Below are 27,214 nucleotides of genomic sequence, written 5' to 3' on the forward strand. Positions count from 1 at the left end.
GAAGACTGCGTGGTCTCACGGGGCGTGGATAGGCTCCTCTTTCACATCTTCTCCTTATGCGCTCTGAGCTCTATGGGTCTTCAGGAGTCCCTCACAGCAGCCAAAGACCCAAGACATACAGTCATCTTTGAACGGAAGGCCTGGCAAAATCCACGTCTCCACCTTGACGCCACGTTGGCCCGGCGGGGGCCTGCATGACTTCTCAAGGCTCATTTTACCCTCTGGTAGGAGCAGGACTTCCTCTGACCTTGGTATCGGCCATAAGGAGTTTAAGGCAATTCAGAGGCATCCTGGGTGGGTCTAGTCTGAGACCACGGTAGGTGTCCTGCCTCATGGCATTCGTCCTCCCACACAGCATTTGTCAGTGAGTTTTGATCAGTGCCAAATTTTCGTAAAAACACACACCGATGTTGAAGTGCTGAGATATAGACAGAAAGGAGGCAGGTGCTGAGATTAGGCTTTTCTGCTGAGAAGTCTCTGCAAGGCCGTCTTGATGTCACTGTTCCTCAGGCTGTAGATGAAGGGGTTCAGCATGGGGACCACCACGGTATACACCACAGAGGCCACCACCCCCTGCCCAGGAGAACGGGAGACAGCTGAACCGAGGTACGCCACAAAAGCTGTCCCATAAAATAGACAAACAACTGACAGGTGAGAGCCACAAGTGGAGAAAGCTTTGTACCTTCTGCCTGCCGATGGGACCCTCAACACTGAGGAGACAATCTGTGTGTAAGAGAAAAGGATCCCTGAGACAGAGACGCCTCCCAAAATAGCTCCCATGAAATACATGACTATGGTGTGGAGGGAGGTGTCCTCACAGGCAAGCTTGATCAGTTGAGGGGGGTCGCAAAAGAAATGAGGAACGTCAACGTGTGTGCAAAACGTGAGCTGTGAGATCAGCAAGCAGTGCACCTGGGAGTCCAGAACGCTGACCCAAAGAGACGCCAGCACCAGCAGGCCACAGAGGCGCGGGTTCATGGTGGTCAGGTAGTGCAGCGGGTGGCAGATGGCCACAAAGCGGTCATAGGCCATAACGGCCAGCAGTGCACTGTCCAGACAGCCAAAAAAATACAAAAGGGACAACTGAATGAGGCAGCCCATGTGGGAGAGGGCTCTGCTGTGAGTCTGAATGCCTGAAATCATCTTCGGGACAGTGGCAGAGGTAAAACCGATGTCAGCCACAGACAAGATGGACAGGAAAAAGTACATGGGGGTGTGCAGGTGGGGGTCAGAGGCGATGGCCAGGATGATGAGCAGGTTCCCCGTCACGGTGACCAGGTACGTGGACAGGAACACGCAGAATATCAGCGGCTGGAGTTGGGGGTCATCTGAGAGCCCCAGGAGGAAGAATTCCACGACACCTGTGTGATTGCGTGGCTCCCCCAGGCAGAGACAACTTTTGGAAACATAAATGACAGTGGACCAAAGTGCCGTCAGTGTGTGTACACTTTGGCCTCAGCTGCCATGAGCTCAGGCAAGAACTACACACATTTCAGTGTTTCTTGCTTGTGGCTAACCGGTTCCTAGAACTCATTTCTCTTTGTCTTGCTCCCATCCACCTGTTGCTATATGAATCCAATGGAAAGAATGGACTAGGGACTGGGCCTCCCCTGGTAGCGCAGTGGTTTAGCACTGGACTATGAGGCTCCCCGCAGCCTCTGCAGTGCCGGGTAAATCCCCGGCCACTGGAGAGGGTACCCCATGGCGCAGCAGACCTCTCCTGCCGCCCGCTGCTCCCCTCAGCAGTGTACTTCGGTCCTTCTGCCTGCTCTGCTCCACGCTCTGGCTCTGGTGAATTCTCTCACCCTTCCGTGCTTCTGACTGTCCCCAGAGCTTCTATAAATAAATAAATAAATCTTTTAAAAAAAGAGAGAGAGAATGGGCTAAGGAAATCAGAGAAACAAGGAGATGTGGAGTTTTAAAAAAAAATCCAAAGTCACTCTGAGAAATATGTGCACCCCTTTGAAGGAAACAAACAGAGCAGGATCTATCCAGGGTATCCCCTTAAAATTGCCTCTTCTAACCACAGGGCACTAAAAGGCCATCCAAATAATTTATTTTATGCAAATGCAAAGCAGTTAATTCTCTTGATTTAGACTATTTATGAGCACCCTAAGATCTCTGGAACCAAGCAACTGGCCCTACTTTCTTCTATGGGATGTTTGGCTGGTACAGGTTTTTAGTCAGACCATTTCCTGTTCCCCTCAACCCAACAGCTGGGCTACATGTGAAGCTGCATCTTACAGCTGTGAAACAAGGCATGCAGAGGTGCCCACAGCTGGTGATGACAGCTAATTCTGTGCTGCACATTTGGAAGTTGTTCATTGAAGCTTAGGCTGTATAAACCCTGTGTGTTAAAAATTAATTCCTATGGATGCTGATTTTAGCTTTACTGAAGGAAAAGATATAAAACTGAACAACATGGAAAAAACCTCCCATAAATGGTGTCCAGGGATAGAAATGAATATACAAAGAAGGGTACAAAAAGGAAACCGGGACTTGGGTGAGGAAATGAAATGAAAAGAAGCCACACTGGGACCCACCTGGGGCTCCAGATTGACAGAGGAATTTCCAGAACACAGACGACAGGCTCCTGAGCATAACGGGGTGCACGAACCCCACTCACCTTCCTGCTAGACACCCCAGAGCCCCTCTCCTCGGGCCAGGGATGGGCCTGGCGCCCTGGCCCGGAGTGACCTGCCCACTGTGCCCTCGGACCTCCTGTTGGGCCTCACGAGCTGCTGCAGAAACCCCTTCACTTGGGACGTTTCTGGCGGCCAAGGCAGGGAGTGTCCCCGCCCCGGCCGCTCTGACCCGGCCCGGACACGCGCTGGCCTCGGTGCTGGACGGTGGTCAACACAGCAGGCCCAGCCCCGGACCTGAGCCCCAAGTAGCCGGTCTCCAGTTGCCCTCAAGTTCTGTCCAACTTGAGGCAAACCAGAAGCCCTGCCAGCGTTAGTCCTGAATGGATGTGGCAGGAACCAGGCACAGACCTTTTGAGGGCGCTGCCCTCCCCATGCCACCACCCCCCCCCCCCCCCCCCGCCCCACGCAATCCTGACCCGCCCGCCCCCCGCCCCAGAAGCACCACAGAGGCTCCGCTTTCTGTGCAGACGCCTCCTGTGCAGCCTCCAGGAGCACCTGACAGCGAGATGGACACGCGGGTGTCCCTGCTGACCAGCGCCCAGCGACCTGAGGGGAACAGGGAACCCTGAGGCCCAGGAGCGCCCGCGGCTGCCAGAGCCCAAGCCCTGCGCCTCCCCTGCGCCCAGGAGCACCTCACCTGCTCCCCCAGACGCCAGCAGGGCGGCCTGCCCGGGGTGGACACAGGTGGGGCGCGCCCGCCCGCAGGGCCCCCACGAGGAGCCCCAGTCCGTGGGGCGTGCGCAGCTGTCCTCACCCCTGCTCATTGTCCCCAGGTCTCCACATTCGGGGCGCGGGGAGGCTTGGCGCCTCCATCCCCTTCCCTGGACAGGGCGCTGGGCTGAGGGCGCTGGTGGGCGCCGCCCCGACGCGGAGTCCACACCCTGGGCAGGACAGAGGCCGGCTCCACGGAGCCCACACAGCCCTGGCTGACACCCCCTGTTTGCCTCTTGCCCAGGGCACAGCCTGAGGACCCGCCCCAGCCGTCCCGCCCCGGCCACTCACTGGTCTGCGCCCGGCCCCTGCGGCCCCCTGGCGGGCTGTGGCTCCCGGGCCCCTCCCGGCGGGGGCGGGCCGAGCGCGGAGGCTGCGGGCGGCGGGGAGCCGGCCTCGGGCATCCTCCCTGGCGGGCGGGGCGGCCGGTCCGGGCTGAGTCTGCCTCGCGCTGCCCGGAGCCCGGGCCTGGCTGGTTATCGCCCCCGGTGGCCGCGAGGGACCAAGGACGCGGCGCGGGGTGAGCCCGGCTGTCCCTGGGTGCCCGCGCCCTGGAGACACCCTGGCGCGTGCAGAGGGAGGCGGCGGGTGCCCGAGAAGGGCCGGGGCGCTGCTGTCCCCCAGGAGCTGACCCCGCGCTGGCTTCTGACTCCCCGTGTCAGAGATTTCTGCAAAACACCCTCTATTTTCTTTTAATTAAATTTATTTTTATATTCCCCATACAATGGCAACCCCCTTATTTTGACCCCAATCATTCCCCTCCCCGCCCCCCACCCCCCATAGAGTGTCTCTGGTTCATAGTTGTTTATTGATTTTGATTTTCACTTTCTTACAGTTATTCATTTTCCTGGTCCCTTATTTAGGTTTTCTAGATTCCTGCTATGAGTGAGACCATCCAGTATTTTTCTTTTTCTTTTTGGCTTATTTCGCTGAGCATGATCCCTTCCAGCACCATCCATGTTGCTGCAAATTGCATGTGTTTATCTTTTTTGAATGCTGAGTAATATTCCATGGTGTATATGGACCACATCTTCTTGATCCAGTCATCTATTTTTGGGCATTTGGGCTGTTTCCAAAGCTTAGCTATTGTCAACAGTGCTGCTATAAACATAGGGGTGCAGGTGTTCTTTGGAATTGATGTTTCTGTGTCCTTTGGGTAAATACCTAGGAGTGCAATTGCTGGATCCTATGGAAGCTCTATGTTTAGTAGGTCCAGAAATCTCCACACAGCTCTCCACAGTGGTTGGACCAGTTTGCACTCCCACCAACAGTGCAGGAGAGTTCCTTTTTCTCCACACCCTCGCCAACATTTGTTGTTGCTAGTTTTTTTAATATGTGCCATTCTCACTGGTGTGAGATGGTATCTCATGGTAGTTTTGATTTGCATTTCCCTGATGACAAGGGATGTTGAACATTTTTTCATATGCCTGTTGGCCATTTGCATTTCCTCTTCAGAGAAGTTTCTTTTTAGCTCTTCTGCCCATTCTTTGACTGGATTATTTTCTTTGTTGTTGTTGAGTCTCATCAGCTCTTTGCAGATTTTTGTGATCAGTCCTTTATCATTAGTGTTGTGTGCAAAACTGTTCTCCCAGTCGGTGGGGTGTCTCTTTGTTTTTGTTATTGAAAACACCCTCTATTTTTAATGGAATTCGTGATCTTTTGTCTAAGACATCTGGAAATTCACGGTGTTCCTCATGGAAAAGTTTTAAAACAGGTTATTTTAAAGTAAGAGTCTGAAATGAATTCCATATTTTCACTTAATGTTAGTCTTGACGAGTTTATTTAAGTGACAGCCGACTCCAATGTCGTCCTGTCATCAAGGAGTGGTGTGGCTTTTGGTTTATTTCTTTTTCTTGGGTTTGGTTTCCATCTTTCTGGTGATAAGCGATCTCGAGCATATTCCATGTACCTGCGGCCTCCCTCATGCCAGATTTACTCTCTGAGTAGCAAAGTATCTGCCGCCCCATCTGGAGACATTAAGATACGAAAATGTTGTTACTCATCTGGGGTCCTCTGACCTAGGAGGCCACGTAGCTAGGACGGGACAGGCTGTGAACAACCCTAATGTTGATAGCTCAAAGCTGGGGAAGACAGGTCAAAAGCAAAGTAATTGAGATTAGGATCTGTAAGCACCAAATAATCTAAAGAAAAACATCTGGAACAAGAGCGGCTCTTCATGAAAAGCAGAGATCAGAAGTCCCGGGAGATTCCTGACACTTGGGCACAGACCAGCTCCCCCGGCTGGGCCAGGACAGGCGGGTGCAGTGGCGGGAACAGGCATGCCTCTCCTGCCTGCGTGTCAGAACGCAAAGTGCTGCGAACCCAGAAGAACCATATCTGGGGCATCTCTACCCATCAGTCAGGGCCTCCGCAGGGACATGTTGCTGAGAACATAGTGGTTTGATGGGTTGTGGATCGAGTTGGGAAATAGGGGTTCATCTTTCCAGCACCTGTGATGCTTCCAGATGTTCTAACACGGTGAATCCTGCCAAGCGGGCCACTCGGTGTGCTCACCATGGCCTGCCTCCTCTCCCCTTCCCATGGAGACCCCGCTCCTGGCCGTGCCCAGGCCTAGGGGTCTCTCCACCCATAAAAGCTCAGGAAAACGATGATTCTTCTGAAATTAGGGGTTAAAAAACCTGAGACTTCATTCTTCTTGTCCCTTGCGGACGCAGGAAGAAGTGCAGCAAACCTCATTTCTACGTGTCCCCTGTGCTGTTGAGTGGGGACAACCACATGTGTCCACTTGACCATGAGAGTCCGCGTGGCAAAGAATGGAGGATGCTCTGGCTGGACAAGCGAATGAGCCGTGTCCTTCCCCCACACCTGAGGGCGCAGGCAGGCTCTGACCAGAGCTTGCAGCCGCTGCCCGAGCCGCAGCCTCACTAGGGTCATGTGCACCCTCTGGCCCTCTCGGAATCATAGGAAGCTCGAAATGGGGGTGTCAGGGCAGATATCTTCCTCATCCACAACTTCAGTGACAGAGCACGGCAGTAGAGGTGGCTGTCGTTTAAATAAACACCTTGACACCAATTTTAAATGAAAAGGTGGAACTTGTTTCAGATTCTCACTGTAAAATACTTTAACATTTTCACATGAGTGGACCTCCCGGGTGGGCAGCGGGTTGAGCACAGCGCTGTGAAGCTGTCCGCAGCCTCTGCAGGGTGGATTTGATCCTGACTGACCAGGGAGATTCCCACGTGGCGGGGCAGACCTCTCGTGCCTCCCCCGCTGTCCCCTCAGCAGTGTCTTTGGTCTGTCTGCGTGTTGTGCTCCCGCCTCTGTCTCTAGTCAATATTCTCACCCTCCCAGGTATCTGGCCTGTACCCCAGCTCTTGTATAAAAATAAATAATCTTTAAAAAATAAAAAAAGTTCTTGCTTTGGCAGCACATATACTAAAAAAAAAAGTAAAATAAAATTTTTCCATGAGGAACACAGTGATGTTCCAGACGTCTTAGTGAAAAGACCATAAATTCCACTTAAAACAGAGGGTGTTTTGCTGAAATCTCTGACGCGGGGAGTCATAAGCCAGCGCGGGGTCAGCTCCTGGGGGACAGAGCGCCCCGGCCCTTCTCGGGCACCCGTCGCCTCCCTCTGCACCGCCAGGGTGTCTCCAGGGCGCGGGTCCCCAGGGACAGCCGGGCTCAGGGCGCGCCGCGTCCTCAGTCCCTCGCGGCCACCGGGGGCGATAACCAGCCAGGCCCGGGCTCCGGGCAGCGCGAGGCAGACTCAGCCCGGACCGGCCGCCCCGCCCGCCAGGGAGGATGCCCGAGGCCGGCTCCCCGCCGCCCGCAGCCTCCGTGCTCGGCCCGCGCCCGCCGGGAGGGGCCCGGGAGCCACAGCCCGCCAGGGGGCCGCAGGGGCCGGGCGCAGACCAGTGAGTGGCCGGGGCGGGACGGCTGGGGCGGGTCCTCAGGCTGCGCCCGGGCGCGAGGCAGACAGGGGCCTTCGGCCAGGGCTGTGTGGGCTCCGGGGCGCCCGGTCTGTCCTGTCCAGGGTGTGGGACTCCGCGTCGGGGCAGCGCCCACCAATGCCCCCAGCCCAAGGACCTCTCCAGGGAGGGGGATGGATGCGCCAAGCCTCCCTGCGCCCCGAATGTGGAGACCCGGGGACACTGCTCAGGGTGAGGACAGCTGCGCCCGCCCCGCGGACCGGGGCTCCTCGTGGGGGCCCTGGGGGCGGGCGCGCCCCGCCTGTGTCCACCCCGGGCAGGCCGCCCTGCTGGCGTCTGGGGGAGCAGGTGAGGCGCTCCGGGGCGCGGGGGAGGCGCAGGGCGTGGGCTCAGGCAGCCATGGGCGCTTGATGGCCCCAGCGTTCCCTGTTCCCCTCAGGTCGCGGGGGTCGGGTCCACAGGGACACCCGCGTGTCCATCTCGCTGTCAGGCGCCCGTGGAGGCTGCACCTGAGGCGGCTGCACAGAAACCTGCGCCCGCGGGCGCTTCTCCTAAGGGCGGGCGGGGCTGGGACTCCTTGCGGGTCAGCGCCCTCAGGGGTCCTGTGCAGGGTCCAGGCTCATCATCCCCGACAAGGGCTAGCGCGGCTTCCGGTTCGCCCCAAGTTGGATAGAAGTTGAGGGCACTGGGGACCTGCTACTTGGGGCTCAGGTCTGGGGCGCCCCCCACCCCCGCACCTGCTGTGCTGACCACCGTCCAGCGCCGCGGCCAGCGCGAGTCCAGGCCGGGTCAGAGCGGCCGGGGCGGGGACACTCCCTGCCTTGGTCGCCAGAAACGTCCCAAGTGAAGGGGTTTCTGCAGCAGCTCGTGAGGCCCAACAGGAGGTCCGAGGCACAGCGGGGCAGGTCACTCCGGGCCAGGGCGCCAGGCCCCTCCCTGGTCCGAGGAGAGGGGCTCTGGGGTGTCCCCGCGGGAAGGTGAGTGGGGTGCGGGCACCCCTTTATGTTCAGGAACCTGTCCTCTGTGTTCTGGAAATTCCTCTGTCAATCTGGAGCCCCAGGTGGGTCCCATTGTGGCCTCTTTTCATTTCATTCCCTCACCCAACTCCCGGTTTCCTTCTTGTATCCTTCTTTACATATTCATTTCTATCCCTGGCACAATTAAGGGAGGTTATTTCCATGTTGTTCATTTTCATATTTTCCTACAGTCAAATAAAATCAGAATCAGCCGCCCTGGTGGCACAAGGGCTCAAGGGTCAGCTCTAGGAAGCTCTCCAGGCCCTGCCACCCAGCTCCAGCCCAGCCAGGGAGCTCCCCACAGGGCACAGCAGACCCCTCCTGTCTCCCTGCTGCTCCCCTCAGCATGTGTTTCTGTCAGTCTGCCTGCCCTGCTCCCCACTCTTTCGGGGTTAATCCTCTCACTCCGCACCCCTGCCCTCCATCCCAGCCCTGTGTGCACAAATAAATAAAGCTAAATTTTTAAAAGGAAAGCAAGTCAGTCATCATGATAATGTGCTTTTCACATCTGTGGATTATGCAGCCTCTGCTTAAAGTAGTTCACATGCACCCTTTTCCTTGCATGGGTGTTTGTTCCTGTAACCCCATCTTTCTGGATTTTGCTTGTTAAAAGGCAGCTGCAGCAGAGGGGGAGGAGGTCTTGCTCTCTCTAGCATCAGTGCAGCCACAGGTACCTGCTCGCTGCCACTTTCCTCCCCTCTCTGTGTCTTGTCTCCTCCTTCCTCTCTCCCTCTCTCTCTCCCCTCCCCACCGTGTGTGTGTGTGTGTGTGTGTGTGTAAACATGAATATACATAAGATTTATTATGTCCACGCATCACCCAGCAGAGATGGGAGCAAGACAAAGAGAAATGAGTCTAGGAACTGGTTAGCCACAAGCAAGAAACACTGAAATGTGTGTAGTTCTCGCCTGAGCTCACGGTAGCTGAGGCCAAAGTGTACACACACTGACGGCACTTTGGTCCACTGTCATTTGTGTTTCCAAAAGTTGTCTCTGCCTTGGGGAACCACGCAATCACACAGGTGTCGTGGAATTCTTCCTCCTGGGGCTCTCCGATGACCCCCAACTCCAGCCACTGATATTCTGGGTGTTCCTGTCCATGTACCTGGTCACCGTGACGGGGAACCTGCTCATCATCCTGGCCATCGCCTCTGACCCCCACCTGCACACCCCCATGTACTTTTTCCTGTCCATCTTGTCTGTGGCTGACATCGGTTTTACCTCTACCACTGTCCCGAAGATGATTTCAGGCATTCAGACTCACAGCAGAGCCCTCTCCCACATGGGCTGCCTCATTCAGTTATCCCTTTTTTATCTTTTTGGCTGTCTGGACAACATGCTGCTGGCTGTTATGGCCTATGACCGCTTTGTGGCCATCTGCCACCCGCTGCACTACCTGACCACCATGAACCCGCGCCTCTGTGGCCTGCTAGTGCTGGCGTCTCTTTGGGTCAGACTTCTGGACTCCCAGGTGCACTGCTTGCTGATCTCAAAGCTCACGTTTTGCACACACGTCGACGTTCCTCATTTCTTTTGCGAACCCCCTCAACTGATCAAGCTTGCCTGTGAGGACACCTCCCTCCACACCACAGTCATGTATTTCTTGGGGGCTATTATTGGTGGTGTCCCTGTCTCAGGGATCCTTTTCTCTTACACACAGATTGTCTCCTCAGTGTTGAGGGTCCCGTCAACCAGTGGCAGGTACAAAGCTTTCTCCACTTGTGGCTCTCACCTGTCAGTTGTTTGTCTATTTTATGGGACAGGTATTGGGGTGTACCTCAGCTCAGCTGTCCCCCGTTCTCCTGGGCAGGGTGTGGTGGCCTCTGTGGTGTACACCGTGGTCATCCCCATGCTGAACCCCTTCATCTACAGCCTGAGGAACAGGGATATCAAGACGGCCTTGCAGAGGCTTCTCAGCAGAAAAGTCTAATCTCAGCACCTGCCTCCTTTTTGTCTATGATGCCAGTACTTCTAGTGTCCATGTGTGTTTTCAGAAATCACCTCAGCATTCATCCATTTGACCTATGTACGGCTGTTACATCTTCTTCACAGCTGTATATTATTCCACTGAATATGTATTCCATGGTTTCTCTATTCATTCACCTGTTCTCTATTCATTCAACCTGTTAGGTTGGTTCCATTATTTGGCAATTGTTGGTAGTGCTGCTGTTTGCATAGGTGTACACAGATCTTTTCATTTACACTTTTCGTGATGTTTTTTGTATAAATACCTAATAGTGCTATTGCTGCATCATACGAATTCCAGTATCAATTTCTTGGGAAATCTCTGTACCATTTTCCACAGGGTCTGTCTCTTTTTGGATTCCCAGCAGGAGTGGATATGTGTTCCTTTTTCCCTGCAAACTTGCCACATTTATTTATTCTGTTCTTTTTTCCTATGGGCCAGTCTATCTCTTGTAATAGATAATGTTGAACTTTTTCTCATATGTCTGTACGTCATGTGAGTATCTTCTTTAGAGAAGTACCTGTTGAATTCCTTTGCCCATATTTAATTGGATCATTTGCTTCTTTGTTGTATCATTTTATATGTACTTTGTAAATTTCAGAAGTTAACCTTTTATCAGATGTATAGTATGCAAAAAATATTGCATATGGTGTTATTACCTATAAACATTGTGTGAAACAGCTCGTCTTTACAACTTATCCATCTAGCAGAACTGATTCTTTATAATGAAATACAAATGCACAAAAGAACTTACAGAATATATGTTATGTGTAATTTCATTTCAGAATTTCTTTTGTGCATGTTCATTTTTCTGTATTGCTCAGTCCAATCAAAACAAGGTAACACAGATACTGATACTAGGGTGTTTGCTATAATCCTCCTCCATGCCCTCTTGATGCCTCTGACTCTAGGACTTTAAATGAAAGGGTCTAGTGTGCCTATAGTATTGCATGTCACATGTAAGTGATGCAGATAAACACACATAACCCCAAGTCTTTTTCCATAAAATGAGTTAGCATCTAAGATGTAAGAAACACAATTAGAAAATATTTTTATGTTCCACCAATGTTGGAACTGTCCTAATGTAGGAAACAAATTGAGTATAAGAGTAGTAGATCCCTGGGCCTCCCCTGGTGGTGCAGTGGTTGAGTGTTGGAATACGAAGCTGCCCACAGCCTTTGCAACACCAATTCGATCCCCAGCCACTGGCGAGGGTCCCACATGGTGGGCAGACCTCTCCTGCAGTGCCCACTGCTCCCCTCAGCAGTGTATTTCATCCGTCTGTATGTTGTGTTCCCTGCTCTGGCTCTGGTGAATTCTCTCACCCTCTCGCGTTTCTGACTGTACCCAGTGCTTGTATAAATAAATAAATAAATCTTTTTTTTTTAAACAAAAAAGAAGTAGAGTAGTGGATCCCTGTGAATGGAATTCCTACAAAGTTGATTATAGCAGCACTATTTACAATAGCTAAGCTTTGGAAACAACCCAAATGCCCAAAAGTAGATGACTGGATCAAGAAGATGTGGTCCATATACACCATGGAATATTACTCAGCATTCAAAAAAGATAAACACATGCAATTTGCAGCAACATGGATGGAGCTGGAAGGGATCATGCTCAGCAAAATAAGCCAGAAAGAAAAAGAAAAATACCGGCTGGTCTCACTTATAGCAGGAATCTAGAAAACCTAAATAAGGGTCCAGGAAAAAGAATAACTATAAGATAGAAAAAATCAAAATCAACAAACAGCTGTGAACCAGAGACACACTATGGGGGGGGGGGGCAGGGAAAGGAGGGGCTGGGGTCAAAATAAGAGGTTGCAATTATATGGGGAATATAAAAATAAAATTTAAAAGAAGTAAAAATAAGTTACTCTTTTTGAGGAGATATCAGAATAAGTAAGGTAAAGAAGTTGAGTAACATCACAAAAGAAATGAATCCCTCACATTTATGCAGGAAGTTACGCTATAAAACTACTAAGCAGTGAAACTGGAACTCAAAAAGACAGGTGAAAAATGGGCATCATCTCTTATTACTCATGAAAATAAAATTGACAAAATGAAGAATCACCTCACACCTGTGACAATTGCATTTATCCAACAGACAAAATAAAGCAAGTGTTGGGTAAGAAATGGAGAAAAGGGAATTCTTGCACAATGTTGTTAGGAGGAAATTCCTCAAAAAATTAAAAATAAGGCCTCCCTGGTGGCGCAAGGGGTTGAGACGTAACCCATGAAACTATTGCAGCCACTGCAGCATGAATTCGATCCCCAACCAGGGAGTTACCTGCATCGTGCAACAGACCTCTCCTGTCTCCATGCTGCTCCCCTCAGCAGTGTGTTTCAGTCAGTCTGCCTGTTCTGTTCCCCACTGTCTCTGGTGAATATTCTCACACACACCCACATTTCTGGCCTGTACCCCAGTTCCTGTATGCATAAGTAAATAAATCTTTAAAAAAATGAAAATAGACATTCCATATCATTCATTTATTCCCCTCACAGGTTTTTCCCTGAAAAGACATTAAAACACTAATTTGAAGAGATTTGTGCACCAACAGCCAAGATTTGGAAACCTAAATGCAAATTGACAGATGATTGGATACAGTAGATGTGCTATCTATGATCTACAATGGAATAGTATTCAGCTATAAAACTTCTAAAATCCTGCCATAATTGTACTTGAGATGATTGCTATAATAGCCTGCATTTTTAATGTTGTTATCCATGAGAACACATGCATGAAGTATTTTTAAAAAACTGTCAATTTAGGAAAAAATATATGAAAACAAATTGTTGGATGTACAGGTGTCAGTTCTATAGAATAATTAGAACCTGGGATGTCATTCAAAGTGGCAAAAATATCCATCTCCAGTGATAAAATATATCTCCCGGACAGAGATGCACACCATGAAACAAGGGTATAAGGAACTTCTTGGAGACATATGTCTTAACTGAGAATGTATTTTTTTATGTTATTTTGTGTTCCAAGATTCTGGAGTTCAGGTATGTGTGCTTTTTGCTGTCTTTGTTTCTAGTTTAAAAAAGTGAATTATAGGGAAATTATGGTTCTTTGCAACTTTTCATATCTGCTTGTGTGTTCCTCCTTGGTCAGAATTCCCTGAATATGGAACTCAGAGTTTTTGTCATTAACTGATATCAAGGAAATTTGACATCACCAAGATGATGAGGTAGGAGACCTCACATGCTGCCCCTCCCACAAAGATACAAAACAAGGTAGCTACTCAAGAATAATAACAGCTCCTGATGCCCCCAGGAGTGCACATGAGAAATGTTAGCAATACACTGAGGAAAAGAACACAGTTGAGAGTAATTTCACAAAAAGGGAAGAATGAACAACTTCATGTTGACTTTATTATCCCACCCTTCAGGGGAGCTCTGTTAGCAGCCAGAGGGAACTCAACAGCTAGATTTTCCCACAGAGGTAAAGGAAGAAGGAGCTTGTTACTTGTTTCTCTGGCCTTTCAGTATACTGCAAGAAGAACTCAGTTCAGTCTCAGTCCAGCAAGGATGGCAAACAGCCATGTAGACATGGCTAGTAACAAGGAAGAAGACCAGGACTACCAATACCAGCCATGAGAAGAAGCAACTTTGACCACAAGTCACCACCTCTGCAAAGGAGATCTTACTACTGAGATAAGCAATAGTCACAAAGACCCTCTGCAGAGTCACAGCATTTCCCCCCATGTGGTACCACTTCCCAGATGCCAACTGCCTTGGGGACATGTCAACAACCAGCTCTGACTTCTGTAGCTGTGCAAATGCAAGATACCGGCTGAGGCTTCACAGGCTTGTTCCTAATGCCATGCATAAGATCAAGCAAATTTTTATTTCTTCTATTTGTGTGTAATTGTTTTGGGGGTATTTATATTCCACAGATAAGTGAGGCCATCCTACATCTGTCATCCACTGATTTCACTTGACGTTATCACCTCAAGATTCATCCATTTGTCCTAAATGCCACTGTTTCATCTTTCTTCACAGCTGTGTAATATTCCATTGAATGTGTGATCCACAGTCCCTCTATCTATTCACCAGTTGAAGGGCACTTGGCTTGGTTCCATGATTTGGCCATTGTAAACAGTGCTGCTTGTAGGTGTAGGTATTCCCCACTTGATCATGATATATGAAACTTTTACTGCATTGTTGAATTAAATGTGCTAAGTTTTTGTTGAGTATTTTGACATCTATGTTTACCAGGGATATTGGTTTGAAATTTTCTCTTATTTGTGTGATGTTTTGTCTTTGAAATTAGAAATTCCTATTGCAAAGGAATTCTTTGTGGTGGGTGGGGCAAGTGCTGTAGATATTCAGCCTGGTGTGGGGGTGGCAGGTGATTGGATGTCTCAGCCTGGGCTGGGGTGGCAGGCACTTCAGATATCTCAGCCTGGACTTGGTAGTAGCCTTTTCTACAAAGGAGTCTGTGTGATCCGAACTGGTTCAGGACATAGCTGTCGTGAGTTATGAGTCTCAGCTGTGAGCCAGTGGTCCTCACTGTGTCCTAAACACTGTAGCCCTCCTGCCATGCACCCTCCATTCTGGGTGTCTGCTTGTGTACCCTCTTATCCAGCAGTGTCGGTATTAGAAGCTCTGATATTTGTATGTGCCCAACCCTATAGCTGCAGAGGGCTCTGTACCCTGTCACTCCTCCCTCTTGTCGCCTGAACTACTCCATTTATTACTTTAAACAAGATTCATGTAGCATTTGTCTTTCCCCTCTCAGTTGGGCTGATGCTCCTATTGTATATGCTAATAATTAGTTTTTCCCTCGGGTGTTTTTTTTTTTTTTTTGCATCAGTTTTGTTGGGTTTGTTTTGTTGGAGGTGAGTCTGGTGTCTTCAATCTGTGGCCTTCTTGCCAGACCCCTCTCCCTTATAACATTTTGAATTATTCATTATCTTGCAGGTGAAAGGCATTTCACATTGATACATCTAGTATTTCCTTTCTTTCCAGAACCACTGGACTTTTGACATATTTCTGTATAGAGTCTTGAGTGAATATATGGCTTGCACTTATTATAATGAAAATTCAGCAGGACCTATTTTAACAAGTAAGTTTATTTACTGACTTTTAATATATACGTACACACACACAGAGAGGGAGGATTCAGATTCTTCCAAATACGCTCACTTTTCACTTTTCCTCTTTCATTAATACTATGAAGCCCTCTGAGATTGTGATAACAGGGACCAATTTCATTAATTACGACCTCTGTGCATTGAGCTCTTACGGCCATACTGCTGTAAATAACCAGGCTGTGCAGCCAACAGTGCAGGTCCTGCTCCCAGTGCCGCAGGTTGCAGTTGTGTTTTCTCCAAGAAGAAGAGTCACATCCACCTCAGTAGTCAGTGATGCTCTCATACTCCTGCCAGGCCTGAGAACAGATTCTGAAGCCGCGCTGCTTGCCGGGCAGGTGAGTTAGGACCTTGCTCTCTGTCGTGCTCCAGCAGAGAAACAGGGCAGCCCTGTGAGTATGGTGGAGAGATTGGTTGGAGAACAGACTGTCAAGTGCTTTGTTTCTAGACGAATAGGAGAGTTGGACTGAACCGATAGGAAAGTACTGATAAGCAAAATTTAGCTTAGAACAGCCCTATGGTTTAATTCTTGGTTCCCAAAACTCTCATCCAGGAGCCTGCTTTTTGTTTACACTGGTTATAACACCAAAGGTATCTCCACCAGGAAACAAGAGATGAGTCTTTGTTCCTGAACATGAAAAACAGATCAGGAAGGTGGTGATGGTTATAACACTGGAAATATCCCAGTCGCACAATGTTACAAACCTTCCCCTGCACATTCCAGGTGCAGAAGCTTCTTATTCATCATGCACCTTGTTAACTTTTATTGGTGTTATTTCCCCCCAGGAAATAAACATGTATTTTCATGTGGCAGCTGAAGGGGGGTGTCAAAATTTTCATGTAATATTAGTTCCCAGATCCTGGGTCAACAGCAGGCGGAAGTCAGCTTGAACACAGGTGCTGTCTCTTCCAGTCCCAGGGCTCCTGGGTGGGCTCCTCTGTCCATTCCTCTGTGGCCCAAACTGACATCCCCACACCATGGTGCTCTTCCCTTGGGTTAGTGCACCCACCGTGGCCAGCGGGCTCTTCCTGCATCAGGGGTCAGCAGGTTGAGATCATAGGCAGGAGTCACAGAAATTGCTGACACACGATGATTCAGGGGGCATTTCCTCATTCTTGACTTGCCTTCAGCTACTCCACTTCCTCGTTAGTTCTTGTCATCTATCGTCTCGGTCTAAGGGAGTGCTAGGTTCACAGTATTAGTTTCCAGTCTTTCTTTCAGAAAACAGATAAATAGTAGACATGAGCAAGTTTGTAATAGACTTCTGGGTGTGTTTGAGCCCTTATTGCTAAACAGTGAAAAATTTCAGTGCATGGTCCTCAGAGGCCTACAGGTTTTTCCATATTTAAATCTTTGGTCCATTCAGAATTCGTCTGTCTCCTTTTAATTTAATTGTTAATTGGTTTGTGCGCTGTGTGTGATTGACAGGGTCATGCCTTTAAGGTATCACCACACCCTGATGTCACCACACCCTTGGTGAAGAGACCTCCACCCGTGGAGGCACCAAGGCACTGTGGCCCCCACTTAATCTTGCATCTTCTTGTTCTATTTGTTATCTGTGTGACTCTGAGCACGTTGTTCTGTCTCTCAGCCTCAACATTGACATGTGAGTTGATGTGCAGCCGGGACAATGGCACAAGAATGTAGCTTGGTGGGGACTGAGCCCGTGGCTACACGTGTGGTGGGTGCATGGAGTAATGGGAAATCTCAGGTATTGATACTATAATTATCACCTAGGTTATAATGTGAGTCGCAACTTTGTTCCCTCTGGAGACTAAGAAAGCATTTATTTTTGCTCTCATATGAACTGTTTTTATTGATTTACCATTGGTTTACAAAACAATATCTTCCAGCACCATTCACACCTCCAGTCACCCCCTTCCTCTCTGTTAACCTCATTTTTTAAAAAATATTTATTTATTTATTTACAAAATAGCCAGGGTACAGGCCAGATGCATGGGAGGGTGAGAGGATTCACCAGAGACAGAGTGGAGAACAGAACAGGCAGACTGATGAAATACACTGCTAAGCAGAGCAGCGGGCGCGACAGGAGAGGTCTCTGTGCCATGTGGGACCCTCGCCAGGTGGTGGGGATCGAATCAGCCTGCAGCGGCTGAGGACAGATTCACAGCGCGGTGCTCAAACACCTGCGCCACCAGGGGAGGCCCCTAACCACATTTTTGTAGTCAGGGTCTAACAGCGCTTTCTGTTGAGCTGTGTGCCTGGTGTGCTTTCGTTCTTTAAATTCGTCATGTGATTAAAACTGTGTAATATTTGCCTTTCTCTTTTTGATTTAATTCACTTGGGGTTGTTATCTCAAAGTCCCACATATGCTGTGGCAAAAGGCAAGGTTTCATCTTTTTAAATAACTGCGTAGTTTCCATTGTCTTATTTATTTCTGGTTCCAAGAGCATATATTATGTTTGGCACAGAATAGGTTAGAAAAAAAATCCTTTAAAGAAATAGATTGTTCCTTGATTCACAGAAAGAGAGTGTTATCGGTGTGCCTTATCAACACTCAGTCGTCCTACCTGTAATTTCATGCCTTTCAAGGGATATTCTGGAGGACTAGACAAAAATGAATCAGTTCTTTGTGTATCTAATGTCACAGCTCTTCTAAAGGACCCACCATGTTCCATTGAACAGAATCTACAATATTTAATTTTAAAGAATTGTGGCAACAAAGTGTGTCTGTGTGAGAGAGAAGGGGGGGGGAGAGAGAAAGAGAGAGAGAAATGAAAGGGTAAAATAAGCACACAATAAGATGTTTAACATCACAGATCATTAATGAAATACAAATTAAAGCCACAATGAAATGCAACTAAATGCCCTTTAGGAAAACAAAATGAAGCAAAACTTAGATTGTGATTGGATTTGAGGTTTCAAATGACAGTTGCCTCAGCAGCAAAAACAAATAATAACTTAAAATGACCATAGTTAAGAAGACCAGGGTAGGGAATATGACAAAATAATCAATAAGAAAACCCGGGCATTTCTGTGACATACAACATTTCGAGGTAATAAACGAGATTATTAATGACAACACACATAGTAAAGACATTATGAAATTACTATGGACTTTACACAGCCTCTGAAATATAATAATAGCATATATTTATAAAAATGTATTTTATATGAAACATTACCTTCTATTTGCAAATATTTTACCTGTAATATAACACATTCAGAAGTGTAATTTTTTGCAAGATGAGAGAACAGATTCTTTGAGATTTTTCAGAAGTTCTCTGGTAAATCCTAAGTCAACTTGAGATCAAAAAATTTCTGTTGACAAATTTATCATGGGACACTGTTACAAATATCCAAAGTTTAAAACTCTTGACCAAATAAATGGGCAGGTCACTATGAAGAATACCCCTCCATTTACCAATGTTACAATATATTTTATTTTATTTTTTTTAAAGATTTATTTATTTATTTATTTATACAAGCACTGGGTACAGTCAGAAGCGCCGGAGGGTGAGAGAATTCACCAGAGCCAGAGCGGGGAGCAGAGCAGGCAGAAGGACCGAAGGACACTGCTGAGGGGAGCAGCGGGCGGCAGGAGAGGTCTGCGCGCCATGCGGGACCCTCCTCCGGTGGCCGGGGTGCAGCCGGGGATCGAACCAGTGCTGCAGAGGCTGCGGGCAGCTTTGTAACCCAGCGCTCAACCGCTGCGCCACTGGGGAGGCCCAGTTACAATATATTTTAAAGACAGGTACAGGAAGTAATAAACTTGAGAAAATAAAATATTATAGTTCTTTTAATAATGAGAAGACTTGGTTTTGTTAGGTAATCATAGACACGATAAAGAAAACATGACATCCAAAAATTATTTTGATGAGACACAGAATCAGACACAGGTGAACCACATAACATTTAGGAAAAAAATAGTTTACAGTGATGCAAGAATCTCCTTTAAATATAGGAAGAAAATGAATTTCTAGTTTGATAGGGACACTATTGATATAAAAATCTCAAATGTTGAACCTTATAATTAATGAGTAAATCATTTAATTTTAGCCAGCTTGACTACACTAAAAAGATTCTCTTTTCCTCATGATAATATTATCCAAAAATTGGTAGAGAAGGTCATATTTTAAAAAAATTGATACAGGAAAACTGGATTGGATAAAAATCTCTCTCTCTCTTTCTCTTTCTCTCTCTCTCTCTCTCTCTCTCTCTCTCTCTCTCTCTCTCTCTCTCTCTCAAATATCTTTTTGTTCTCAATTTCCTTTTAGCTCAATAATTATGCCAAAGTGGCCTGTTTTGGGTGATATATTCTGGGACCGTTCAGTAGGTTCAATTAATCTACTCATTTAGTTATGAGAAAAATACCCAGGTGTTTATTCTTCCTTGCTTCTCATTTTTCCTTTTTAATTTTTCCAAAGCTCAATAATGTTTTTACCCATCAGACAGTGAAGGCCTGTTGAAATTAGGGAGCTAAATATAAAAGAATTCAATTCCCCTATGAGAAAATACTGACTTGAAAATTCTTTTTTTTAATTTTAATTAATTTACTTTTTCTAATAATTCCCTTAAGACTTCCATTTGGTTACTTCACAATTACCAAATAGTTCAAGATGGTATTGAAAGTATCTATTTTCCAAAAAACACTGCGTCAGGCATTCTGTTATGCTTTTTCTTTCATCCTTCACCCAACCCAACCGTCCTTCCTCATACCCATCTTCTTCCCTCCCCCACCCTTTCCTCTCTCACCCCGTTCCCTGGGGCGATTGTGTTGAGTGTCATAAGTCAGAAAGTAAAGCAGAGATATTGGATGGTTTCACTCATGTGTGGACTGTAAATAAAATAAAACCTTTCATATGCAAAGAGTAGTAGGAATAAATCTTGAACTCAGCAAAAAGACACCTTAAGATGTCTTAAGCCACCTTAAGGAACAATGAAAGTTTTTAAATCCGGCTTTGGGATATCCAAGCTAACACATTCTTTAAATAAAATTGAGAAGTTAGGCTTGATAAAAAAAAAATTACTTTGCCAATATTTATAATTAAAATATATTTAGGCAGTTGTGAGCAAGAGAGCAAATAATTTACATGTAATATAACACAAATATTTTACTGTATAAGCTCAATCTCAGAGGTTTCCCTGGGATTGTGTTATAATTGAAGATAACACTGAAAAACATTTAAAATGATAGCATTCAAAATGCAATTACTGCTTTATCATCAGTGCATTATAAATTAACCTTCAGAATAGGTAATGCTGTGTGATTCAATGTATTGAGTAAAAATATATCTATTGAGTAAACATGCCAAGTTAACCAGGGTTAATCATTTATATATTTGTGATTATTTGAAAATACTTCCCTGACAACACAAGCATTTTTGAATGAACACTTAGCTCCCTGGAATGTTGATGTATAAAACCACACATTCTTGAAAACCCATTATTGTCATTGAAAACAATGACTGTTTTTCTCTCCCAGCTACCAGTAATTGTACACATTTCCTTTAAAAGTACAAAACTGGTATTTCACTGTATTCTTGGAATTGTTACCTTAACACATCCTTGTCACACTAATAATCTGTGCCTCAGATGATCTAACATGACTGCATAGAAACAAGTGATGTCGCAGGCATCAGTCTAGGAACAATGAATTTCCCACAATTGAGAAATATTGCTAAATGCTTATGTTCCTCAAAAAATATTTTTGAATTTGTTTATAAAAAATACACATGTGTAGCTGTGTGCCTCCATACTTATTTAGTTTATTCCAACACTCTATTTCTTTAAAAATAAGGGCTTTCAACTATATGGAACTACAGAATCAAACACATTTCTCTGAGCTCTTCCTCCTGGGACTCTCAGAAGATCTGGAACTACAGCCCCTCATCTTTGGGCTGTTCCTCTTCATGTACCTCGTCACCATGTGTGGGAACCTGCTTATCATCCTAGCAGTTGTCACTGACCCTCACCTGCACACCCCCATGTACTTCTTCCTCTCCCACCTGTCCTTGGCTGACATCGGCTTCAGCACCACCACCGTCCCCAAGATGCTGGCTAACATCCAGACCAATAGCAAATCCATCTCCTACGTGGGCTGCCTGACTCAGGTGTCTTTTTTCTTCCTTTTTGGGTGTCTGGACAGTCTCCTCCTGGCCGTGATGGCCTATGACCGGCTGGTGGCCATCTGCCACCCCCTGCACTACCGGGTCATCATGAACCCCCGCCTCTGTGGCTTATTGGTCTTGGTGTCATTTTTGATCAGCCTTCTGGACTCCCAGATTCATTGTTGGATGGTGTCACAACTTAACTTCTGCACAAATGTGGAAATCCCTCATTTCTTTTGTGATGTTCCTCAACTTTTCAACCTCGCCTGTTCTGATACTTCCACCAACAACATTGTCATTTTCCTTGTCGGGACGATCTCTGGCTTTATTCCTATTGCAGGAATCATTTTTTCTTACTCTAAGATTGTTTCCTCCATTCTGAGGGTCTCATCCTCAGGTGGGAAGTACAAAGCCTTCTCCACCTGTGGCTCTCACCTGTCCGTTGTTTGCTTATTTTACGGAACAGGCCTTGGGGTGTACCTCAGTTCAGCTGTCTCATCTTCCCCGAGGAAGGACGCAGTGGTCTCTGTGATGTACACTGTGGTCACCCCCATGCTGAACCCCTTTATCTACAGTCTGAGGAACAAAGACATCAAGAGCGCCCTGGGGAAGGTTGTCAGCAGAATAACCTGAGATCACTAGCTGTGCCGTCTTTCTGGATTAGCCACTGAGAAGGGCAGTGACAGAAAACATTGGAAACAAAATTCCCGAACCTGCAGTCACCTGGTATAACCCACAGGACTCTGATGTTTGTGTACATATTTATTTATCTTAGCATAGTTCTAACAGAATTCTTCATTCTGGACTCCCCATTATGACAAAGTCACATAGTATGTTTTCTCATTATTTTCGTCCACTACCCACCTATCTTAATAATGATCAGTCTTATTTATATAATTAGAAATAACAATACCTTTCCCTTTCTTACTAGTCATTGTTTCCATATTGTTCATAGTATTTTAAACATATTTACTAGAAAGTTATAAACACTATCTTTAGCAACACTCAATCTACTAATTTCTTGTCTTTCAATAACCATGAGTAGATTCAGAACAGGTAGGGTTACTATTTAATCTTTTGGTCGAAATGCTTTTTTAAAATTTTAAAAAGGGGTGTTATTATGCTTGGTTTGAATAAAGTTATTAAATGTGACTTTCCTACAAAAATATCTACGTAGATGGGGGGAAAGACCAGCGTGACTCTGGAGCTGTGATCCTCAGGAACACTGCAGACAGGCACCAGAGGGACAGGCACGTCTGATACAGCGCTGGGAAAAGAGAACCAGCACAACAGCAAGGATGAAAGCCAGAGACAACTGGAAAGGGAAGGAGAAACTGAGAGCAGAGAGACCGCAGTGGGGACAGTTCACTGGAAGGGCTCTCAGCTCTGTGCCCAGCAATCCCCCAGGATTCCCCTCCAACCTGAAAGGAGAGAGCATAATTCTCTGTGACAGTGCACCTGTGCCACTGTACAACAAGGGGCACCCAGGGGATCAGAGACAGCGTTCGGCAGGGGAGAGAGGCATAGTTCTTTTTTTTCCATAAATAGTTTCTTTTCCTGGATCCTTTTTCCTTCCCTAATATTGTCTTGAACAGGCTCCATCCTCTGTGATAGTCTTGGTCAACACAAAAAGCAGAGGCAAAGTTCAAATGCAAGCATTTTATTGAAAGGAGAAAGAAACACAAATGGGAAAGAGGAAAGAAAGACCTTAAGGAAAGCTTTTATGTGGGATACAGTAGACAATGAGCCAGGTTTTGTCCTCTTGGGAGATCTGGAAAATGATAAGAATGGAAACCTCGGCATCATCCCATATTAGGGACTGAAGAATTGGTCCACCCCAAATCTCTTTCCAAAGTCTGTCTCTGAGGGGATGTACTTCCTGTCACTCCTGCCACCATGTGTCGGGTAAACGAAGTTCCAGCTGGTGCTAAACATGGGCCCTTATGTAACAACTGAGAGAAGATCTTGGGGATTGTAGATGTGCTGGCATTTATTACTCCAAATAGTTACGACTGCAGACTTCACTGCACACTCAATCCTATCAACAGTCTTCTCAAAAACTGAACTAATTGATGAACAATTGCTGCAAATGTGTATGTGCCCCTTCTGCGGGTATCTTCGGAGAACCATAGAAATGAAAAAAACAACTGAAAGACACATTATTGCTTTATTCTGTTGCATGTTATCAGAGCTTAGTTGTTGTACCGTACAAATGCAATAAGAAATAACACTTAAAAAACATGTGGGGTGGGGAAGGAGGAAAAAAGGAAAGTGGCTAGAGCTAAGCAATTCTCAAGGGTTCTCCCCATTGGGGGAGACTATAAAACATATGAACAAACCATCTCTCAAACCTACATTCCTACTTTGAGATTGAAATCAGACCAGTCTCCTCCGGGAATGGCGCACAAAGAGTTTCAGATGCCAAGTTCTGGTCAAGCTAGTCCCAGTCTCTTCTGAAAAGGCTAGTGCAAAAGAGAAAACATACCAAGAAACATTTACCAGAAGTAATTATCTTCAGTTAAATGCAACACCCACGTCTGTAGGCGGCAGCCCCGGGGAGTCCTTACTAAAAGAGGAACTCAAGCACAATTTCATTAAGCACCGGGAAAGGTGATTCTAACGCTGAGCCAGCAGCTCGGATTGTGAGAAAACACTAAAATAGTCGCATTCCATTCATGAATAGCCCAAGATGGTCCGCTGCCATTGGAATTTTCAAGAATGCTTAAACATTGCTATGATTTTGGGATGATATTTGTATTATTTGCGTTTGCTTTCTTCATGGAAAAAATGTACAACCAAGGTAGGGTCAACAATTCAACAAATGAGGACAGGTATTAAGGATAGCATATCAGCACTCTGTACCCGTGCTAAAGCTAAGGTTGGAATCCTTTTTTTTCATATATTTTATTTTAGGGCCTCCCCTAGTGGCGCAGCGGTTGAGCACTGGGCTGCAAGGCTGCCCTCAGCCTCTGCAGCGTAGGTTCGTTCCCCGGCCACCAGCGAGGGTCCCACAAAATATATATATATTTTTTTTATTTAATATAGTTCTTACATCATATTTCATTTTTGCACAATGTATGCATTTTCATTTTGGTTATATTCCCCATACGATTGCACCCCCTTATTTTGACCCACCTCCCTCCTCTCCTCCCCACCGCCATAGTGTGACTCTGGTTTGTAGTTGCTTGTTGATTTTGATTTTTACTTTATTATAATTAGTCTTTTTCCTGGTCCCTTATTTAGGTTTTCTAAATTCCTGCTATGTGTGAAACCATCCGGTTTCTGGCTTATTTCTTTCTGGCTTATATCGCTGAGCATGATCCCTTCCAGCTCCATCCATGTTGCTGCAAATTGCATGAGTTTATCTTTTTTGATTGCTGAGTAATATTCCGTTGTGTATATATACCATATCTTCTTGATCCAGTAATTTATTTCTGGGCATTTGGATTGTTTCTTTTTTAAAAAGATTTATTTATTTATGCATACAAGAACTAGGGTACAGGCCAGAGGTGTGGAAGTGAGAGGATTCCCCAGAGACAGAGTGGGGAGCAGTCAGGCAGATCTACTGAAATACACTGCTGAGGGGAGCAGCGGGCAGACAGGAGAAATCTGCTGTGCCATGTGGGTCAGCTCCCTGGCTGGGGATTGAACTCATGCTGCAGTGGCTGCAGATAGCTTCATAGCGCTGTGACTTAACCCCTTCTGCCACCAGGGAGGCCCCAAAGTTGGAAATATTAATTGTGTAGGAGTGTACCAAAAATAGAACTTGCCAGCTGTAAAAAGATAAAACAAAAAACACTGAGTGAGTCACAGGAGTAACTAATAGAAATGGAAATGCATATATATAATTATGTTATCAAAATGCAATAAATTAAAATATTTAAGAGGATTCAGTATACTGAAACTGCAGCAACTACCTTCTGGACCCAAATGATCACAAACTACTGAGCCCAGAGACCCACAGTGGACAAGAGACTCCTCTGTTGACCAGCTTTCTGAGGGCCCCCTTCACATCCTTGTTCCTCATGCTGTAGATGAAGGGGTTCAGCATGGGGGTGACCACCGTGTACATCACTGAAGCAACTGAGCTTTTCTCTGAAGAACGGGTCACAGCAGAACTGAGGTAGACCCCCAGGCCTGTCCCATAGAAGAGGGAAACCACACAGAGGTGAGACCCGCAGGTGGAGAAGGCTTTATACTTGCTGGTGGAGGAGGACATCTTCATTAAGGAGGAGACAATTTGAGAGTAAGAGTAGAGGATTCCACTGATAGGAAACAAACCCAGCAGGGCAGAAGTCACATACAAGTAGATGTTAATGATGAGGGTGTCAGAGCAGGTTACTTTCAGAATCTTAGTCAACTCACAGAAGAAATGTGGGATTTCAGTGACTGTAGAGAATTTCATCTGCATAATCAGAAGAACATGAACCAGGGCAACCCAGAAAATGATGCACCAGCACATCAAAACCAGAAGGACACAGAGGCGGGGGTTCATGATGACCATGTAGTGCAGAGGGTGACAGATGGCCACAAACCGGTCATAGGCCATCAGGGTCAGGAGGAAATGGTCCAGTCCAATAAAAATCATTACAAAATACACCTGAGTGAGGCATCCTGTGTAGGAGATGCCTTTGCTCTGTGCCTCGACGTTCACCAGCATCTTGGGGATGGTTGTGGAGATGACACAGATGTCAACAAAGGACAAGCTGGAAAGAAAAAAGTACATGGGGGTGTGCAGGTGGGGGTCAGAGCTGACGGCCAGGATGATGAGCAGGTTCCCAAGCACAGTGACCAGGTACATGGATAGGAACAGCCCAAAGAGGAGGGGCTGCAGTTCAGGGTCATCAGAGAGCCCCCGGAGGAGGAACTGAGATGCTCCTGAATGATTTCCTGTTCCCATGTAGTTGGGGTGTCTGCAGCGAGAGAAGGAGCAGAGTTTGATGATCAACCAGCGGAAACTAAACCAAATGTTCTAGGAATGGAGATCTGATTTCTCTCTATAATGAATGTTAACACAATTATTCACTAATATACGTCAATGAGGAGGCATCAGTGACAACCCAAGTAATTAATTTCAGTTAATGCAACACCCATTTCCGGAGTTAGCAGCCTGATTGGTTCATAAGCATCGTGGCAGATCCTGTGTGTTGTGGACACCCGCACCCCACTCTGCTCTGTGGCGGGAACAGCACCAGATGCTACTCTTGGTGGATCAGGCAGTGATTCTGGCCCAACCAGGCCCAACAGTTTCTCCCCTGGGAAAGTGGAAATGACACTGAGATTGTGGATAATGATCTGAGGAGTAGACCTTGATGGGAAGCATCAGTCACAGCTCCGGGATGAGGAAACACCTTCCCTAGGACTGTGAAGTAGCCCCTAAGCCAATGACTAACCATCAAGCCAGGTGAGGCAATAAGGACCCTGGTCAAAGGATGGACATAGAGTCTGACTACTTGGCCTCAAGTCCTAGGTCTACATCCCCTTGGTCTTGAACAATATAACCTATGAACGCCTTGGTTTCTTGGTTGTGAAATAAGGTTATTAATTGCACTACTGTGTGACACTTCTGAGAAAGTTTTAAAGAACAAGTGTGCACACTAAAGGGCGCCAGCTTTCAAGTAAAACAAAATAAATTGTGTCAACCTACTGCATGCGTGGGGATCACAGCCAACACCACTGTACCATACACTTCAGAGGTGCTAGGAAACCAGATCTCAAATATTGTCACTTTAAGAGAATTGACCACTCTGAACTGGAGTGGTTTTAGCTAATGCTAGAGTAGGAATTGCTGTAATATATAAATTTAAAAATTTATATCAA

General features: G+C 46.6%; 4 protein-coding genes across 4 annotated transcripts in view; 3 read left to right on the forward strand and 1 right to left on the reverse strand.

The window, feature by feature from the left end:
* Positions 1-449: 449 nt before the first annotated feature.
* LOC311182545 (olfactory receptor 7E178-like) lies at positions 450-26,310 on the reverse strand. Its single transcript, XM_084251415.1, has 2 exons — positions 25,995-26,310; positions 450-1,083 (listed from the first exon to the last, which is right to left on the reverse strand). Exons 1-2 carry the CDS (start codon positions 26,292-26,294, stop codon positions 454-456), a joined length of 930 nt encoding a protein of 309 aa, XP_084107541.1. The 5' UTR covers positions 26,295-26,310; the 3' UTR covers positions 450-453.
* On the forward strand, positions 9,274-10,194 carry LOC311182554 (olfactory receptor 7E178-like; the record flags this gene model as incomplete). Its single annotated transcript, XM_084251424.1, has 1 exon — positions 9,274-10,194. The coding sequence occupies exon 1, from the start codon at positions 9,364-9,366 to the stop codon at positions 10,192-10,194; it is 831 nt and encodes a 276-aa protein (XP_084107550.1). The 5' UTR covers positions 9,274-9,363.
* LOC311182543 (olfactory receptor 7G3-like) overlaps positions 9,301-27,214 on the forward strand; it is a gene marked incomplete at both ends in the record, with an annotated part of 735,701 nt that continues 717,787 nt past the window's right edge. The window contains one exon of the mRNA XM_084251413.1: positions 9,301-9,336. The remainder of the gene's footprint in view (positions 9,337-27,214) is intronic.
* Positions 21,098-22,027, forward strand: LOC311182544 (olfactory receptor 7E178-like; the record flags this gene model as incomplete). The annotated part of the gene is made up of 1 exon (XM_084251414.1): positions 21,098-22,027. The coding sequence occupies one exon, from the start codon at positions 21,098-21,100 to the stop codon at positions 22,025-22,027; it is 930 nt and encodes a 309-aa protein (XP_084107540.1).

This window comes from Talpa europaea (assembly GCF_964194135.1).
Source record: "Talpa europaea genome assembly, chromosome: 12".
In the NCBI taxonomy this organism is placed as follows: domain Eukaryota; kingdom Metazoa; phylum Chordata; class Mammalia; order Eulipotyphla; family Talpidae; genus Talpa; species Talpa europaea.

Coding starts and splice junctions, on each gene's coding strand:
- LOC311182545 (XM_084251415.1), bottom strand. CDS start 26,294: ATGGGAACAGGAAATCATTCAGGAGCATCTCAGTTCCTCCTCCGGGGG. Junction 1,084..25,994: donor ACACAGGATGCCTCACTCAG/GTGTATTTTGTA, acceptor TGCCTCATTCAG/TTGTCCCTTTTGTATTTTTT.